Source organism: Monopterus albus, unplaced genomic scaffold (assembly GCF_001952655.1).
Source record: "Monopterus albus unplaced genomic scaffold, M_albus_1.0 scaffold69.1, whole genome shotgun sequence".
NCBI lineage: Eukaryota > Metazoa > Chordata > Actinopteri > Synbranchiformes > Synbranchidae > Monopterus > Monopterus albus.
Window position 1 is genome coordinate 1,014,134 of NW_018127949.1, and position 16,432 is coordinate 1,030,565.

The 16,432-nt window shown below is 39.7% G+C and overlaps 1 protein-coding gene across 1 annotated transcript in view; it reads left to right on the forward strand.

Moving 5' to 3' along the window:
• The first annotated feature begins 10,623 nt into the window (after positions 1 to 10,623).
• gfra1b (gdnf family receptor alpha 1b) overlaps positions 10,624 to 16,432 on the forward strand; it is a 20,681-nt gene continuing 14,872 nt past the window's right edge. The window contains exons 1-3 of the mRNA XM_020604949.1: positions 10,624 to 11,183; positions 11,490 to 11,798; positions 12,405 to 12,488. Of these exons, the coding sequence (XP_020460605.1) occupies positions 11,144 to 11,183; positions 11,490 to 11,798; positions 12,405 to 12,488 (433 nt within the window). The 5' untranslated portion in view covers positions 10,624 to 11,143. The remainder of the gene's footprint in view (positions 11,184 to 11,489; positions 11,799 to 12,404; positions 12,489 to 16,432) is intronic.

The following is a 16,432-nucleotide window of genomic DNA, read 5'->3' on the forward strand; positions in this document are numbered from 1 at the left end:
TGTCAGTCAAGATATATGCAAGAACAGGCTTAATGATTAATTAGATGGAACATTGTGAGTGTGGTGGATGATTGTTAACACTCTGTAATAATTCTTTAGTATATTACTTGTGTGGTGTAGAAGATAATTATTTAAGAATGTAATTATGTAAGAATGTTAACACTGTTATAATTTTTTTAGTATAATACTTGTGTGGTGTAGAAGTGAATCATTTACTGCTTGCAAACCAAGGATGGTAAGATGATGTCATGGGGTAGGACTGGATAAGTCTGACTTCTTCCTACTCCATTCAAGCATGTACTAGGTATAAGCAAATTGATATTGGATTAGCATTTGTTGGATATGTGTAAAATTATGTGTGTTGATATATCAACTGTCTTTACATGCTTGAAAGAATAAATAAATCAAATCAAATGCTCACAAAAAGTGTTAACATTCAGCATAATAAAAATGTCACTTTACTGAAGTTGCTGGAATTTTGACTATCCCGCTGAGAAACATTATTGTCCCACTGCTTAAACAAAACAGAAAACATAAAAATTGCATGGTGATGGGAAGGTTCAAAAAACTTTAATAGTAGAAACTGGGAGGAACCTTTTGCTTTCTCTGTGTTCATTTTAACTGGCAGCAACATTTGGAACTTGCATTTTCTTGCACATAATCCCACTTGATCTCATTTCTTCTTACACTTGCCAAAAAAAAAGTACAGTGGCATTACAAAATAAATCAGAACTGATGTCCAGTATAGAACACAGCCAAACACCATCTAGGCAACAGGTATGCCAATGTAAGATTAAAGATAAGGCTAAACACCAAACAGTTAAGGGATAGAACCTTTCTGCAGAGCTAATAGCTCAAGAGAAGCAGTTCAACAACAAAGATGGCGCGGCGCCAACAACAGGGCAACTTTATTGTTTTGGTAATTTCATTTTTACGATATGTTTGTAGGAATAACAAACAATATGAAGCCGTTGTTTATGAGCACTCTGAGCAGCGATAAAGAAGGTGGAGAGGCCCTAAGGACATCGACAAGCAGATGAAAGAGGCCTTTTTGAAAGTTTTGCTCCATGAACAAGCTGCAGACAAGTAGACGCAGAAAGAAAACAAAATTGAAACCACACACAATCAGCAAATCAGACTGACAAGAGAGAAAGAAACCAGACCGTTCACGGCTGAACACTCAGATTCAGGTCTGTATCATAAGGTCAGTCAAATGTGATGAACTTAACTTTTGCTGATTTTTCACTACCTTGTCAGTTGTGACATAATTACATGCACGTGCTACGACGGAGACTAACATCTGTTTTGTCATACCTTTTTGGCATATTCAATTCCAAAAGCCAGAGAAAACTACTCTAGAGCCATTGAATTCAGTCCATAACAAGCCACAGCAAGATGTGCACATTATAGCGCAAGGTGAGAACACAATGTGTTCAACAGTCCTGAGCTCAGACCATCTCTGGAAACATCCATACCTCAATAGAACCACCAACACTTCTATATTAGATTATGTTTTGTTTGATTTATTACAGTGTTCCTTTGCAGTTGCTGACCCAGCGTCAGTCCGCAGTACAGTGGCGATCCAAATTGGATTCTGATTGGTGACATTTCTTGGTGGACATGATGACATTTTATTTAATGATGAATATGCTCCATTTTACATGCTGTAATTCATCAGAAAGGCATGTGGTGAAATGAATAAACCATCTTTATCGGAGTCACACGTGAGCTGCTCCCAAAGTCTGTCTAATGCCTAATAGAACTTTTTGTGCACAAGGTTCTAAAGAGCTGCTGTTTTAAAACCATGATCAATTTCAAAACAATCCCAGCTGACACTGGGCAAGAGGTGGGGTACACCTTGGACAGGGCTGACACCACACACACCCACATTCACTACTGTATAATATATAACCAGTAAAATGTACTTTAAACAAGGCTACTGTTCTTTATACTTGCTGAAGCTGCACTTCTGAAAACACAAGACAAGCATCCAGCAGGAAAGCTGTTCAGCTCAGCTGGCAAAAGAGTAGGATTACACCCATTAAGGTTCAGATTCACTGCCTACAATGTGTTAGTAAATTAAACACTCTATTAAAGTCAATTAAGTGGTGGAAAACCAAGAAAGGTAAGATTCAATATACAGTTGTCCCTTGCTAATGTTCTTTGTTCTAACATTGCTGAACAATGTCTGAGGTAAACACACTTTCAACAAACAATAAAATACAGCCTTAAATCCGAAGCTTGATGCACTCTGAAATAACAGCAGCAATTGCAAAGCATCTCACATTGTTGCCTGGTCTGTACTTAATATTGTCAGAAACAGTGCAGAGAAAGCAAATCTGTCTGTGGTGAATGTGCAACAACAATTAATCCATTTGACCTTTTCCTACTCTTTATGCCCCTGCAATAACCAGATGTGGAAGAAGTACTCATATTTGCTTAATTAAGTGAAAGTAGCAATACCACAGTGTAAAGATACTCTGTTACAAGTAAAAGCCTTGCATTTCAATGTTACTTCAATAAAAGTGCAGAAGTATTAGTACCATAATACTTAAAGTACCAAAAGTAAAGGTACTCATTATGCAGACTGGCACAGTTCACATTAAGGTACATAATATTAGGATTATATAATTATCGCTGTATTATTCTGTGCATCACATTTAATGTTGCAGCTGGTGGAGCCAACATTATATACTTAGAATTTGAAGTAAATAAAAAATAGTACTACTGATTATACTGTATTTGTTTTTACTGATCAGATTCTTAAAAGTAACTAAAATTATCAAATAAATGTAGTGAGTAAAAATATTTTTCTCTGAAATGTAGTGAAGTCAAAGTATGAAGTAGTAGAAAATGACAATACTAATAAAGTGCAGATACCTCAAAGTTGTACTTAAGTACAGTGCTTGAGTAAATGTACTTGTTACTTTTCACCTCTGAGAATAACTACTTCATCTTTTAAAATGGGATAAATAAAAAATAGCTAATAGAGCCATTATTAAACTTTCAGTTTCAGGAGAAGCCATTTTCAGGATTTAAACTGACATTCCTCTAAAAGGCTTTGTTAGGGCAGGTTTATTTCATTTTAACGAGAGTAACTGCTACTGCTGTCTGATCAATGTCCGATTGTTGTTATTGTTCTGATTTTAAGAACCATTGTTTTTAACTCATTTTAACCAAACTGTTTTGTTCCCCACTGGATTAATGGGGAAACTGTTCTCGAAACATCCCCAACCAAAGTGAGGCAGCAGAGCCACAGTGGAGCTGTATAAGATTCAGTGTGCTGTGGAAATTGGATGCTGAGGCGGGTAACAAAACTATCTTCTACACTAGCAGGTAAATCAACATGTTTGCCCATTTGTGGACAGAGCTCAAGCAGCACAGGTCTAAGGTAGCAGCCGCTATTTCTTGCAGCAGACTGGTTGATACAGGTAGAGGCACTGATATAAAGGATGCTGCAATTTGTACTTTACCTAGTTTATATCATGGAACACTTATTATAAAAAGGCAGCATGTATAATTTATCACTAGCACTTTGGTGGTATAACTGTAAGGTAGCACACTGCTTGTTGTCTTGGAGACAGTGATTTACTAGGTTCTTGCAGTGCAGTACAATTACTGCAACAGGGGTTTAGTTAGTATGCAGGTGGAGTGGCTCACTTCACTTTTCTCTCTTTAAACTGCATCAAGTAGTCGGTGATCGGGATAGGTTATTATCAGAAGTGCACAAATAGTTTCTTGCTGTCTTGCAAAATCCTTAATGAGTAGTATTTCAGTGGTGTACGGTCTGTAAATAATGATGACGCAAGTGATGGAAGAGCTGTCACTCAATGACAACACAGTGAGACTTTCGGGACTCTTTCTTCTACCAGTAAGCAGAGGGAAGAGCCGGTCCGGGGAGGTCTGTCTCTAGACAGAGTAGCCATTTGCCCTTGTGTGTCACATTATAGTGTGTTATCACATCAAGGATAATTGGAAGTGTGGGAGGGAATACCAAGCGGGGATACCGAGGACAAAAATTATGATGAAGGAAAACAGTGAAAGCCAAGAACAATATTCAAGCTGCCAGCACTCAAGTGACCCAGTATTTTACATGATCACAATTCTAAGTGCAGAAGAATCTCAATGCACAGTATTATTCTTGGTTTGTTATATTTACTGCAGCAGAGAAAACTGTGACTGGAAGAAAGCTAAAAGTGTCAAATGGCATAGTGTGGTTATACATAGATTATTATTTAAATGACGTGAACACTCTATAATATTGCACTATCCCTGGGAAATTATATGCAATCCCCAGAAAATACCATCTTATATAACCACTTTGGAAGCATCCCAAATGGGAGCAACTGCTGGCAGCTTGTTATAATTGCCCTACAAGAACATTTATAACAAGCCAAAATATGTCTAGCTCACTTAAAACCTACTGGAGGCCAAAACATCCCAGGCATCACAAAAGAGAGGTAAAGCAATGCTGAGACCCTCGCTGGTGTCTTGCATTGTAGATACAGGCTCTCATTCCACCAAGATAACACTGGAGGATATCTCTGGACAGTTAAAGCAGTAGAACTGTTACAGCGCAGGAGCCACCTGGAACTGGACCACTGAAAATTAACATATGCAGTCTGACAAATTGTGAAGTACCAGAGAAGCCCTGTTCTATGATCACAGAGCTTGGTAGTGGTTTTCCTTCAGGACTGTGGCTCTGCCCACACACTGTCTGTGTGCATATATGAACAGTTAAAAATAACCAATAAACAACAAGCGTATGGTAAAAAAGACAAGAATTTAATGTTCCACAAGACTGGCTCTGACACCACGTCTGTCAGTGCAGTCCAACATAACTGGGGAAAAACTCTGAAAAATGAAGCTTCTAAGATCGTGGCATGATGGCGACATTCTCCCAGAGCTGTTCAGGTGGTGAAGACAATGGCAGTGCAACAATCAGCACTATTTTTAAGATTATCTCATCTGTCGCGGTATGAAATGCAGTGCTCTTTCCTTCAAGCCTTTGCGTGCAGCCTAATGGTGTAACAACACTGACCCCTGCTGGTTTTACCATGCACAACAGCTCACAAAGGGTGTGCATGCTGTGCTCAGTAAGAGAATGAATGCTTTTCCATATGAAAGCATGGGAATGCATTTGACTAACAGCTGATAAAATAGTAATTTCCATAGGAGCATAGCCATGCCATAAAGCTATATACACTAAGCATGTTTGTCTGTTAGCCTTCTTAAATGCCAGCTGGCTGTGTGCAAACGTTTGGGAATGTCTGTGTGCATGTACCCATACAGTATCTTGACTGCTATGATATGGCAATGACAGACAATGCTGCAACAATTTTCCATATAAGCACGAAAACAACACATCAGCCTAAACAGACGCAAAAAATATGCACATAATAAATTCCACAGGGTTTATCAAGTTGTTTAATACTAGAATTTTCAGTTTATTTTCATAAAATACTGCAGACAAAAAAAGACTACAGATGTTTTTTTAAACAGTTATTGCTCTCAACATTTATTCTTACTACTTTTAGAAATACATCAAATACACAAAATAGAAAAATAAACTTAAATTTCATAGTTGAGAGGACAACCATAAGCTGTTCTTTACTCCTCCTTTGCTACTGTACCGTCCTTAACAGCGACTCTTCTCCTACACAAAAATTACTTGAAGTGCAATGACACGTTTAAAATTTTAAAAAAAAGGTAGCGAGAGGAAGTGAATGTTTATTCACTGTACCACTTCAAAGAAAAATGTCTGTTACGAGGAGATGGGATTGAACTAACTGACACAAGCCCACGATATACTTTCAAGTTCTCAATTCAGCATAGGCTCACGTTATGCGGAAATTGCTGACTATAATGTTAACAACATTTTCACTCACATTTACAAGCTGGCAGCTCCCCTGCTGTTTTCATGTTTTATCACTGATGTCATATTCTCCTTTTAGTCAGAGGTAAGTGAGACAAGTGCACCCTCTTCCATATACTCCATTACTGGCACAGCATGCAACCAGGTAGCACAAACATATATTTTTCTGGGTCAGAGTAGAGATGAGGGATGGGGTTTGGAGCTTTAGGAAAGGTCCATACAGATGCTTTCACTGGTGCCAAACCCCAACCCTGTGTTACTTTAGCCTAAACTGAGTAACCTTTCCCTGATGGTAATCACAACCAAACTGACCTTGTTCTTGCCTCAGGGAAGCTGTGTTTTAAAAATGCAGCATCTGAGCTGCTTAATGACCTGCTGTATTTTTCCTCTGTTATGCAAACTAATGCAGCAAGGTGCTCCCACAGTCTAATCAGATCCTCAGTTCTTTGGGGGAAACCTGTGGTGAAGGCTTGAAGCTCCTGTCCTGAGTTAGTGTTCATAAGAAAACAGACACATAGCAATGGAATATATCAAAAGTGAATTTGTTTTAGTCTCAGTTTTGTTAGCTGTGGTATTAATTCAAATCAGTGACACAGTGAATCCAGAACAAAGAATCAAATGTTGTTCCAAATATCAAATACACTGCTATGATGGTGTGACTGTAGTTTGTCCTTGTGATAATGTAAATTTGGGGGAAAAACAAGAGAAACAAATCCATTAGACCTTACAGCATCATTATATTTCCCCATAAGTTATATACATTTTATAGTCAGATCTGCTTTTTGTCCTTTAATAGCAATATATCTCTAATATAAAATGTATTTAGAGGCCAAAGATTTCAGTGGTGATCCAAATAAAGGATGTTTGTCATGGCGCAATTACTGTATCTCAGCCAAAGCTACAACAATGATCTAAAACTGGGTCATGTAAAGTTTTATTTACAGCAGCAGAGCATGATTCAGCAAGTCAAGGAAGCTTGTACAGGGTCAAGTATTCCACTAGATGGTGCTACAGTCTCTCTTTATTTGACCAGGGGCTGCACGATGCACCATCTTCTCCTTCTCTCTAATGTAATCAGGGATGCTTATAATAGAATTTCTGCCTGAGAAATTGCTTCATCTAATAAAATAAGTTCTCCAAATGAAAAGTATATGTTCAGTAGACAAATACGCAACATAGCCATGCACAATCACTAGGTGATTCACTTATAAGAGAAAAATATTTAACAAGTCTTCCAACCTAATCGTCTAAATATCCTCTGATATGACCCACAGGAGCGTCTCCCTATGGTAGCAGGCATACTGGACCTTTGTCATTATGGCTACAATAAAAAAAAACGTGTAATAATTGTTGTGTAACAGTCATGGTTAAAAAAAAAAAAAAAAGCAACTATTGGTTTGAAACTAAAAGCAATCTCCTGTGTTTTCTCGACCCCTCCATCCACTCTGACCTCCTCACTCTCTAGACTACCTCGCCTGTCTTCCACCTCTGCTCACAGCACAACTACTACAACCACAAGAGAGCCCCAGACAATAACACATACTATGGGTCATTGGCTGCGTGCACAGACAGTTATCTTTGTTTAAGAGATGACAGATTCAAATATTAAAACCACAAATCTGGACAAACACGATGTCGTACATTGTGATTCCCCTAATGTCGTTGTAGGACAAATCTGAATGGTTGCACGACAATAACCAAAATAGGAAATAATAAAACATTCTGCTGCAAAAATTTGTTTTTTCTCTATTTTTGCATTTTTATTGTGAAATACTGGACAATTTACCTTCCACAGGCATCTAAACATCACACACCCAGAGTCAAGGAGTGGTGAGCAGATGTGTCGTTAAAGCCAGGAAGTTTGGATACCATCAGCCTATAGATCGGTGGCTGGGCAATATGGCTGAAATCAATCATGAAGTACTGTATTAACAATGTACTGTAGGCAACAACTTGTCACATTTAAATACAGTCAAGAAAGCAACCTTGACACAAGTCTAAACTTGAGTGTTACATGTCCATGTCTCTGATTTGACACATTTTGACAAAAATGAATGAACACACATATCAGTATGTCAACACACTCTCCTGAAGAGTCTGGACCATATGGGTAATGCATGGCATCCATTTTAGTTTTCCTTGTGCATTTCCATTTCCATTCTCTTCCCATTTTGGCATTGATGTTTTGGTGCATCTGGGTGTTTGAAACAGTGAGATGGCCAGTGGACTGCAGCGGTTTAAGAAAACCAAAGTTTATGTACTTCCCTTTGGATGTGCTGTAACCACAGTGAGTTCCAAATGACCTCACAGTGGTGGAGTAATTAAGATCAAGTTTGCATGTTTCTTAATGCTATAATATGCAAGGTTACAGGACTATTTTTTTCCTAATTGAGAACCTCACCAAAATGCTTATCTTTTGTTTACTGTATAAATCAAACTAATTTAAATGATCAGTGATTAACTGAGCCTTTAACAACTAATTCATCCTCTAAACATGAAGTGAGTTATAGCTTCCTGTTAGAGGTACAGAGACTACTTGCCAAGGGATCCAGTAATTGGTTGGTGTTTATGGTGTGATATCCACAAAACAAAGATATCAATAACCCCTAATACATCTGATCCCACAAGTGTTTTTGTGCAGCTAAGTCTTCAATAGGAGACACATCAAATGAAAGATCACAATAAGTGGTTGGAGATGGATAATGCTGACAGATAGCTTTTTGCCAGGTAATAAAATGCCCCACCGTGGATGAGCCAGGGACCTCAGAGCTTAAGCCTCTCTCTGTTGCTGATTTAAGCAGGAAATACAACATTAGGTGCTGTCACTGGAAACGTAAAAACTGACTGCTGCTTCCACTGCAGCTTTAATCAGTAATAATCAATCACATCATAAAGCTATAATACTATTTAATGGTATGGTTAATTGGCTCTTTTATGTAATATGCTTTGGGCAAAGCAATTCTGGCTTTTCATTAAATGTTAACATGCAATAGCATCACTTCATAAATCCATTGACTTTTTAAATGTGAATAAAGATTTCATTGACATCTAACAGCCACTTTAACAAACCCAATACTGTATGTAGTATAGCAAATACATGGCAGGCACTCAGTTCTGGCTCTACAGACAGATACTGACATATTGGCCTAATAGCCCAGTGCAGTTACAAGGGGCCTCCCAGAGATCTGCAAACGCTTCATTAGAGAAGACAAAGTACCACGTGGTTAACAATACAACAGAATATAAGTGGCACAAGAAAAATCTCCACTGGGACAGTTTAAGAGCTGCTCGATGTCACGCTTTTATCATAGTGACAAGGCTACAAAAAGATTTCTCATCTTTGCATCATTCTCAACACAACGAATAAATAAAAAACATCTTTAATGCTCGCCTTTTACATAAGACGGGTAGAGCGACTTGAATTACATCTAGTCAGCTGAGTTTTTATTATGATGCTAATGTAATCCACTTGGCTCTGATGACTGGTTAATCAGTCATGCTCCAATCACTTAGATTTGCTGGCAAACTCTGTCATTTAGATTCTTTTCCTTTATATGGGTGATTCATATACAGTATTTTCCCCTAAGCCTGGGGGGGAAATCAATAATGCTTATTAAAAAAACACCAATGCTTATAAAACATAATATTCTTTTCAGATCTTTTACATTACAAAAGAAATTATATGATACAATCACTATCACTGCATTATTTCAGAGGGAAGAGGTTAATTACTTATTTCAAACTACACAATATCAATTTGGTGAATGGGTACTTTCCTCAGGCCAAATTGAAACAACCAGCCTTACATCTGAGTCAGCTGCATGCTCAGCAGTCTTGTGGTGATCCCTCTCTGATCAGACTGTTGTCCCTAATGAGGTTTTTATTCGGTGATATACATGTCTTTCTAAAACGGTGCTCCAATGAACCTGTGCTTGAACTTGATATAACTGCACTGCTCCTCTAAGTCTTTGGTTTTTACACATGAGGATGCTGGTGCTGCTTGGGGGCAGCAGAGCGGCCTAAGGTGAGGTATAAAGAAGAAAGAAGATACATAATTAAACAAAAGGTGGTTTGGCATTAGACAGACTGGTGAGCTGTCCACTGTGTGCCTCGCCTCCCTCCCAGTGTCACCTGGGATAGGCTCCCCCCGTGAACATGTTCAGGAATAAGTGGTATAGATAATGGATGGATGGTTTGGCATTAAAAAGGCCTTGATCCATAGACAGGAGGCAGCAGATTTGACGTCATTGTATAAACAGTTTTTTCAAAGCACAGTTTCTTCCTACAGCTCAGCAGAGGCGACATGCCATCCAGGTCCTGAAACATCCTCTTTTGATCCCTTTTAGCTCACAGATCACAGACACACTCATCAACTGTTTTTGTACATAGTGAAGAGCTGAGCTGAGATGGCAAAACAAATGTTTATAAGGCCTTCAGTGAGACAGTCTCTTAAAAACAGGCAATGTAGCTGGTCCATATACTTCAAATCTGTTGTTCTCCTTCAGGTTATATAAATATAACCTATTATAAACGATTTTCCACAATGTTAATAAGTGAGCTTTAACCAGCCACAGTGTTCTTATGTAACTTGCTGGCTGTTGGCAAATGCGTGTTTTTAACACCATCTTAGCAGTTTGGTGTAAATTGATGCTGTTAATTGTTTTTTTATGGTAATCTGATGACGTCACGCCCTCCTGCGTTGCATCCCAGATTTCCATCAGAGTCTGAGACCAGTCCGGATCAAGCGCCTTGTTTTGTCCTTCCACCTGCTTAAACGGAATGTATTTTTCCAGCTTTGGGGATGTATAATTTAAACACACTCTCAGTCCGGCGAGTGCTATGATGGTCAATCAAAGTTAAACAAACACCTTGGTTCAGTTGAACTGATTGGTTTATGGTTTTTCTGTGATTTCTAAGTTTTGCCGTCAAACCCTCTGACGGCTCCTGTGCCGGATCAAACATATCCTCGCTGTCTTGTGTGAAAGAGCAGCGGACAAACGGAGGAGTTGACTGGATCGGAGTGAAGTGGAAATGGTCCAACAGCGCGCTGTTTTCTGTCTCGCTTGTCTTTTTGAGGCGTCCAAAACTCCGACAGGTCTGCACGATGTGGTTTTAGCAGTGTGTTGGGATTCTCACTGTTGAATCTACAGGATGCATCATCACTTGAAGCCACATGATGTGCAAACCGAAGAAAAGCGGATCTGTCTGACGAGTTGTCTCCCCGAAACACCTCTTTAAACCTTTAGGCACCAAATATCCTACAGCGCAATGATTTTAACAACTTTAGTGATTATATTCTCGTTCCCGGGTAAGTAACGCCTTCATGTTTGATTTCTAAAGTGTCTAGACTGTAATATATGCTAACACTTTAAAACTGTACCAGTTCATTTACAGTTCAACTGAATAAATGCAGCAGACAGTGGGGAAAAGGGCACTTCCCTCAACGCATGGCAACAAATGTTGATTCATTTCAATTGTTGTGAACGTTGAGGCGCCATTGTGGACATTCAGGGGTCCGAAACCTTGCCTAGTGCTTTGTGCATCACTGTGTCTCATTTGGCAAAATTAAAGGGCTCCCCACAATCTTTCCTGACTAACTTCTTGTAACTCCCAGACTCCGTGTTCACCTTGAAGGGTGGCATCAGCTCAGCCTCCCGTCCCGTCCACCTGGACTGCGTAAAGGCCAGTGAACAATGTCTGAAGGAGTACTCCTGCAGCACCAAGTACCGGACGATGAGGCAGTGTGTGGCGGGGAGAGAGAGCAACTTCAGTGCGGTCGCTGGTCCTGAGGCGCAGGGCGAGTGCCGCAGCGCAATAGACGCCGTGAAGCAGAGCCCGCTGAACAACTGCAGGTGTAGGAGAGGCATGAAGAAGGAGAAGAACTGTCTGCGGATCTTTTGGAGCATATTTCAGAGCTTACAGGGTATGCAGTAATTCGGTGCAAATCATTCATTATTATTTGATTAATACGCTCACTATATAGAACAATCTGTTTCTAAAAAAGTAATCCGTTTAAATATAAAAATATTCTCACATTAGTATGGACTTATCTTTAGCAAAACGTATTCAAAGTATAAAAATCAAACATACAATAGTTATTATGCAGGCAGAATCGCCCCCAGTTACTGTTATACAATGGTTTTACATCAAAATGCATCAAAATGGAGCCATTTTAATTTAATCGGCAATAATGCATTATTTTATCAGCTCAAATACTTTTTGTTGCTGAAATCCGAACCTACAAAGAAATGGCTGTTAGATAAATGCAGTGGAGTAAAAAGAATGTTTGCATCTAAAATATAGAGGAGGAAAACTGTGAAAGTACAAGGATCTCAAATTAGTACTTCTGCCAATCACAGGTACTTCCTACCACTTGACACATACTCCTCTTACTGTAAATCCTGGGCTGCATAAAGTAGGTCTGTTTATTAAGTCAAGCTAGAAACATGAACATACACATACACGCACACACACACACACACACACACACATATAAAATTTCAACACAGGTCTTGTTTTTCCCCTGCAGGTAATGATTTGCTGGAATACTCTCCATATGAACCAGTCAATAGCCGGCTCTCAGATATCTTCCGCCTGGCTCCCATCATAGCTGGTAAGATGCTCTCTTTACATCTGACATTCCTCAGGTTTGAGTTTGGACACGGTGCAAAGTCGCTTTACATACCACTGTTGTTTCGTACTTAACCTGCTTTAAACCTAGGTTAAGTCACCACGTTGCCGCTACACATCTGTCATCATTTGACAACCACGCTTTCCCACTGCTGTCTGGTTTCAGGCTGTAGCTTTCAGTGCCCATTATCCATCACAAAAGCTTTTATCGGCCACTGTGACACAGCGTACACAAAGCAGTCATTTAGTATATTTTGCTTTCAGCTCTCAAAGCAGTGGTGAGAGGTTTGCATGCTTTTGCATTGTCAAAGCAATGGAAGCAGCATTTATTTTCTAGTTTTGAATTAATCATCCTTTTTAGAGTAGATGCTGTGTTGTTTGAACTCCAGGAACCCACTGGGGCAGAACACCATGGGTTGAAAAGAAGAAAAACAGAAATGGTTTGCTACTATAAATCTAAATGCTAGACGTGTCTTCAAATGTCAGTGGAATGCAAGTTGACTTGGGAGCGTGCACCCAGGGCGGCCCATATTTAGATGTGCTGAGATCACAGACACATACGCACACACAAACACAAGCAATTAACCATCTGTCTGCATTCAATGGCACTGATAGAACAAGAACTGAGTGTGTGTATGCAAGCGCAACACACTCCCTGGCACTCTTCACTGTTTTCTGGCTGGAGGAGGGTGTCCGCTGCACTGGCCAGCTACCATTTCACTGAAAAAAATAGTTATTTGATTCTCTCTCTCCCTCCCTGACTCTCTCTCTCTCTCACTGGCTCTTGCTGTAATTAAATCCACTTAGTGTATCACAGTGGCTCTGCTTCACATTCGATGATATAATGGTGAACTGTATTTCAAACAAACTGAGTCAATAAAATAATTTTGCATGAAATCAAAAATGGAAAAGTGGCAAAAAATTTGTGAGCCTTTCAGATGACTGGACAACTGGTAAAACAGAAAGCAATCATCAAGAAAAAGCAGCTGGAAATGTTCAGGTGTTTAACTAAAAAAAACACCTGAAGAACCCCACTGAATAAATGGGAAATGTTTAATTCATGACCAAGATATATTTTAAAATCTAGTTTGCAGTTAATGTACTTTTCTGTCAAAGTTAATGTCTTGGACTATGGAGGGCTGGCAGCTTAGCTTGTGTTTTCTATCATTAATAGGTGCTATTATGTGAGCAAGATAAATTAGGTTGCGAGATGGAGGTGGAGCTCAGTAGCCAGTTTAATGTGTTTCAATAGTCAAAGGGGACCTCTAGGGAAAAATAAGTCCGTTGATGGTTCAATATCAGGAATCCATTTGCCATAACTGATCTCATTCTTGTGTACAAGCCAGACAGAGCAGTGTTTTGAGCTAAATGCTATCTGAGGTTAAGGCTGCGTTGGAAGCCAAAATCAGAACTGAAAATTAAATTCAATTAAACCTCAAGGCCCTGTCTGAGGTACCAAATTTCACTGCAGTCCATCCAGAATTTGAGCCATGCAACTATGAACAACATTCTAACCTCATGGTAGTGCTAGAGGAAAAATCTGGGGATCAGTAAGTACCAGTTCACAGGGAAAATGAGGGAATCAGTAAAATCAATTGGATTCATCCCCTGTGACCAGGAATATGCATTCTGACCTTCGTTGTCATGTTGATGTACCAAAGTGCTGTACCATTCCTATTGATACAATTTCCAGTCCTTGCAAACTCTTGCACTCAATCCCTTACAGGTGACATCACTAAAGTCTTTCAGGGCTCAGTGCTTGAGACCTTAGGGAGGACATTGGAATTGGGCCTATGGCCCTAAAAATGTGGAAATGTGCAGAAAATCTGGGTATTTTTTATAGCTGGAATCTGGAAGCATGACAATTTTTCTCAGAGTATGCACCACTGAGCAACATAGGAATGAATAGGTACCATCTAGCGGTGCTGTGCCCAGTTTTCCCTTAATACATCCATGGGTTTTACTGAATATTAAAAACACTAGAAATGTGGAGGCTGTGACCAACAAACACCCGACTTTCATGCAGACAACAGGAAATCAAGTCCCCTGTCCGATGTTATTTTTCATCTGAGAATGATGAATTTAACTGAACCTTTCCATAACAATGTTGTTGCTGTGCCTAAACTTAACCAAAGGGAATGTTAGTCTTTATAGAATTATAGAAGAGTTACTGTCAGACTAGTACATTTTTATGTCGCAGACCTACATACTGTAGCTATTCTACATTTTGCTGAAAGACTGGGTTGCTTCAAAAGTTTTCAAAAAGCCCTCCAGCCAGTTCCTCACTTTACATGTAAGCAGAGATTCTCACTTGTACTCTCCCTGCCACTCTGCACCCAGTATCTCTCAGTATCAGCCCTGGATCAGCTTGTTCATCTGTGCTGTCAGCTTCCATTGCTGTTCAGAAATTATTAAAAACATCAGTGAAACACACCACTGCACTGGGTGACATATTTCTTCATTAGCAAATGCCAGACCTTAACATGAGTAGTTAGCGCAATGTAAACAAAGCTGAGAGCTCTCGCAGTTCACTCTGACTTGCGCTAGCTTCAGGAAACTATGGCCACTCAGAGCCTTTGAGGCAACATAATTGGATCTGGGGATTCGTAATGAATAAATGTGTCACCCAGTGCAGTGGTGTGTTTCCCTGATGTGTTTTAAATTGTTTTTGAACAACAACAGAGATCTATTGCACAGACGAACAAGCTAAGCCAGGACTGACAGGCTCCATGAAGCAGCTTGGAGAGCAGAAATTCCTCACCAAGATAAGTGTACCAAATGGCTTAGTCATGACAAGTTGTGTGCAGGGAGCAAAGTGGATACAGGACTATGAGTGACACAGGAAATGGCCAATCATAATTTTGAGATAAGAAAATCAAAGTGTCACTCAGATGTCACAGGTGACACAAGAGAGATTAACATTTTCACTTAGGCATGAAATTATTTGATGCCCTGCACTCACACACCTTATGTATACAAACACAATCATTCATACTGTGTGCACTACTGCTCCAGAAACCCTTATCTATCTGCAAATCACCCTCCACACATTTTATACTTCTGCCAAATTGATATACAGGTGCATAAACGAACAAGTTCATGGCAACTTCTAATGCTTCAAAGTAGGAATCTACAGTAGACGGAAGGATAATAAGAAAAAAGTCCTCTATAGTATTAACATTTGGCAATTCCAGATGGTGATACAGCAAAATGATATATTTTTTTAATTGGCCAAGCTGAAAATTACTCCTTTGATCTGAAACTTACTTTCCAAAAATGAGAAGGCTTAAATGCGTCTGGGCATCCACACATCTGACTCACTCACTGCTGTCTGTGCACTGAGTGAGTCAGATGTGTCACTGCAGTCAAAGTCGTGCCATATGACCAGTCGCCTTACAGTACTCTACCTCATCTCCATAAGGGGCAGATCAGGGAGGAAATGCTTTTAACATTGTGTCCTAACAACCTGAGACCTTTAAAGGGTAGTGTGGCTTTACTTGTCAAATCAAATCAAATCAAATTTTATTTGTATAGCGCCAAATCACAACAAAAGCCATCTCAGGACCCTTTACAAAGTAAGGTCTAGACCTTACTGTTATCAATATTATTACATAGGGAAAACCCAACAAATCCCCCTTGAGCAATTACTTGGCGACAGTGGGGAGGAAAAACTCCCTTTAATGGAAGAAACCTCCGACAGACCCCGGCTCTTGGTGGGCGGCCTTCTGCCTCGACCGGTTGGGGTGAGTGGATAGAGGAGAGACAAAAGAAGAAAAGCAACACGACACAACAATCAAACACTGATCAGGTCGATGTGGCTGGTGACTGCTAATCAGAGACATAGAGCTCCAGGGCCAGGGCAACCTGCAGAAAGGTACAGGGAGAGGGAGAGGACACACTACGGGAGAGAGGAGACACAAAGTTAGT